We start from the raw sequence: 4065 nt of genomic DNA on the forward strand, positions 1-4065 counted from the left end.
TCTGTGTGAACATTGCATTTCTAGGTTTCTTTTGGAGTTATATAAAATGTATTGAGCGCTTTACCTGAGGATGTGGCCATCTTGCTTTTCGAAAGGTTGTTCCCTCCTCGTTCACGACAATATAGATCTACGTGAAGGGATTAGAAGTTATGATGTTAAGCTCATGTAATTCTGACGATGCGATCACCCTGCAACATGTGCTGTGCCATTAGCTTGTGTTTCTTCACTGTCCTTTACATTGCCCTGTATATCCACCCTTCTTATCTCTCTTTTGGGGCTTTTTCCCCTTTTTTTGCCTTGTTTTGGGTGTATTTTGTGTTGTTTTTGGGTACTTACAATTCTCAGTATTGTTGCCTGGCTGCTGTGCACGGTATCTGCTGTAGTTGCAGGTGTGGCTTCTATTTATGACGCTGCTGCTGGCGTCAGATTTTCTATATTTCGCGCCAAAATCCGCCGTGCATGCGCCACAAAACCAAGGATCGAAGCTTGAAAATGGCAGAAGCGCGCGACACAATCTAACCAGCCGTGCGACACAATTTAAATAGCGTGCGTCACAAACTGGGGCGCGCATATTTAAGCGCGCAAACACAAAAATAGAAGTGCGACACTATTCAAACCGCGACACAAAAGTGTCGCATGAGTAAACTGATTGCTATTATGCTTGTTGTAACAAGGTAAAGGTGTGTGCGACACAATTTAGGGAAAAAATATAAAATGGTTTCCAAAAAAAAAACAAAATGGAGAGAGTTAGGAGTCGAGGGTTCTGAAGGAGATTGGAAAAGTTGACTGTTGATTGTGCAAAATAAATCCATTGAAATTTAGCAAAAAGGTAAGTAAATGTTCACATATAAATTTCACAAAAGGCTTGATTTTGGAAAAAATAACAATACAATTTGTAAAACAGGAGTGGAGATTGTTGGTAATAAGAAGACAAACACTCGTCAAAAAAGCATTTGCAAAGGTAAGTCACACTTTTAAATTCAAATATTAAAAAAATGTATACAAATTGTTAGAGAGGCCCCGGAAAAACTAAAAATGTGTTTAGTATTTACCACAAATTGGGATTAAACAAATTTTTTGTGTAAGTTTAAATTAGTCACAAAGTAACATACCTTATCTGACCAATCTGCCAATATGAGCAAAAAAAAATTAATATTCCATATTCTTAATTCTAGGACAATGGATATGCTTCCGATCCTCTACGTGGCCATTCAAAATGACAGGATCATGGCTAGACAGCGCAGACGGAGGCAGAGGAGGCGTCCTCGAGTGTTCCGTCCTCGTGTGTCCTTTGCAGATTTTACGGACGCGGAGGTGTATCAGCAGTTTCGGCTGGATAGAGCTTCAATCCTAAGCCTCTATGAGAAGCTTGAAGTAGCTATCGGGGCTAAAACAGGACGGTCACATGCAGTGCCTGGACTCACCAAGATGGTCTCGGCCATCTATTATATGGCTAACGCGTCCTTCCAGCACTGCATTGCTGAGCGTTTTGGTTTTTCGCAACCAACCTTCAGCCGTTTTTTCCACGAGGTAGTGGATGAGCTGTTTAAGCTCTGTACACAGTACATCGCCTTCCCCAAAACTGCTGATGCCATCCGGAGGACGCAAGCGGAGTTTGAGCAAGTAGCGGGGATGCCCAACGTGATCGGGCTAATCGACTGCACACATGTGGCGTTGGTGCCTCCTGCGGCCGATGAATATCGGTACCGCAATCGAAAAATGTTTAGATCTATTAATGTGCAGGTCACCGTGGACCCCAATAACATCATCACTAATGTGGTTGCAAAGTACCCTGGCTCGACACACGATTCCTTTATCTTTGAGCACTGTGGCCTCAATCGCCGGCTCCAGAGTGAATTGTACAGGGACGCCTTTCTGCTTGGTAAGTGAATGTGAATGCTCTTTCAATTACTAAACAATTAAAATGTGGTCATGCTCCATAAGGTCTGTCTTTAATTATGGTTTTCAGAAACTGAGAAGAGTATTGTTTACATTTTTGCCTTTTTTATTCAAAAGTTTACACAATGTAAACTAAAATGTTAACACAAACAAATGAATAATAAAAAAAAAAAGGCAAAATAATTTAAACAAAACACATTCTCAGCATATGAAATTAATTGGACGAAACCGGCGTTAAGAGAGAGTGAAAAAAAAGTGTGGGGTTAAGCCTAATTTACAAATACATACTGATGGGTATCAGTTACAAACACCTATTTTGTCCATGGACATGTGACTGAACTTGTAAACCTCACAATCTAAAGGGGTTTTTCCCACAAAATAAAGTTTAGCCCTATCCACTGGATAGGACCTAACTCCCTGATCAGTGCTGAGACCCCCACAGATTGCATAACCAATGGAGCCCTCGCCGCTCAGTCAGACTAATGGAGCAGATGGCTGAACATGACTGTTTTGCTCAAGTAATCTCTATGGAGGTGAGTGATCTTGCCGAGCACAGCGCTCACCAATCTCTGTCAGCTCCATAGAGATTAATGGAGCTGAATGGGCATGCACGGCCATCTGCTCCATTAGTCATTTTTGCAGTCTGTGGGGGTCTCAGCACTGATCATGAAGTTAGGCACTATCTCATGGATACGGCTTAACTTTCGTTTGTTGGAAAACCCCTTTAACTACCATCATGTTTTGTGAAAAATATTGTGGAAAAAGAAGACATCCCCAAATGCAAATAACTTGCATTATTGGCACTGATAAACCAAGCAGATTCCAAGGAAAAAACGGATATTGTGAGGATAATCCAAAAATGTCAGTCTAAGCTCGGACTAAGGCTCCATTCACACTACTGTATGGGGGACATATGTACAGCTGCAAACTTACGGCCATACATATGTCCCCATAGATGGCAATGGCCGCACAGAGCAATATGGTGCAGCACACATGCAACACCATACATGGGGGGGGGGGGAAGCTAACACATGTCCTATGTTTCCCTGTGTTACGGGCAGCCCCCATGCATTGCTATGGAGAGCGGTCACCCCTCCTCCTCTCCATTACACGGAGCACACGGCCGCCCGGCAGGCAGATGTTTGTGTGAATGCTGCCTCATTTTTGAAATTAAGCTAATTAGCTTTACTTTGTCCTGTTTTTAGGTGATAATGGCTACAAATTATTGCCATGGTTGATGACACCATATTTGCGGCCAAGCACCCCTAAGGAGAGGAGCTTCAACCACGCACATCGAAGAACCAGAAGTGCCATTGAGAGGACCTTTGGAATTCTCAAGAGTCGGTTCCGCTGCCTGGATTTTTCAGGGGGGGCTATGCTCTACAAACCCCCCATTGTGTGCAAGGTCATTATAGCCTGTTGCATGTTACATAACATTGCGACAGCCAACAGGCTACAAATTGACCTTGCAACAGATTTAACTGAGCATATAGAGCATCAGGGGGATGTGTCTGCTGAACCCACAAATAGAGCGGGACAACTAAGGCGCAGGCAAATCACTGAGATTTACTTTTAAAGTGATTTGCCAGTTCCCATTTTTTTTTTTTTTGGATACCTTAATGTCTGTATATTTCGAATTGCATTAAAGTAAATGCAATGTCAAAATGGATCCATGCTTTTCATTCTTTAGTAAAATAATTTCAGCTCAGAGGAAGACAAAGTTGATCAAAAATGTATTTGTCATTTTTGATCAAAATCAAGTTAACCAAAATAAATAAAGTTAACAAAAAAACAAAACAAAAGAAAATTACGGTTTGGAAGAACGTGATGAACGACGGACAGGCCCCTTCCCCCTTTTTGCCTGCCGCCGCGTCACCACAGAACTCCCAGATGTGCCCGGTGGATTTGAAGCCGAGGATCTAAGTTCCTCCTTGACCGAAAGTAGGAACGTGGCTTCAGGGGAAGGGCCCAAGCCCACTGGAGAGGGATCCAGTGCACCTGCCAGCGATGGTGCGTAACTGCACCCCGAATCCTGATCAGTTGGAAGCTGAATCTGGGATTTGGGGGCAGGGCTGGCCTGTGTCACTGGATCCCCACCAGTGGGGACCTGGGGTGGGGAGAATGGAGGGACACTCACACTCCCCCCCTGAGCCACAGTTCCTTGGT

The 4065-nt window shown here is 43.4% G+C and overlaps 1 protein-coding gene across 1 annotated transcript; it reads left to right on the plus strand.

The window, feature by feature from the left end:
* The first annotated feature begins 1179 nt into the window (after positions 1–1179).
* LOC140120222 (putative nuclease HARBI1) lies at positions 1180–3475 on the plus strand. Its single transcript, XM_072139439.1, has 2 exons — positions 1180–1882; positions 3105–3475. The coding sequence occupies exons 1-2, from the start codon at positions 1180–1182 to the stop codon at positions 3473–3475; spliced, it is 1074 nt and encodes a 357-aa protein (XP_071995540.1).
* Positions 3476–4065: the final 590 nt, after the last annotated feature.

This window comes from Engystomops pustulosus, chromosome 1, assembly GCF_040894005.1.
Source record: "Engystomops pustulosus chromosome 1, aEngPut4.maternal, whole genome shotgun sequence".
Classification (NCBI taxonomy): Eukaryota; Metazoa; Chordata; class Amphibia; order Anura; family Leptodactylidae; genus Engystomops; species Engystomops pustulosus.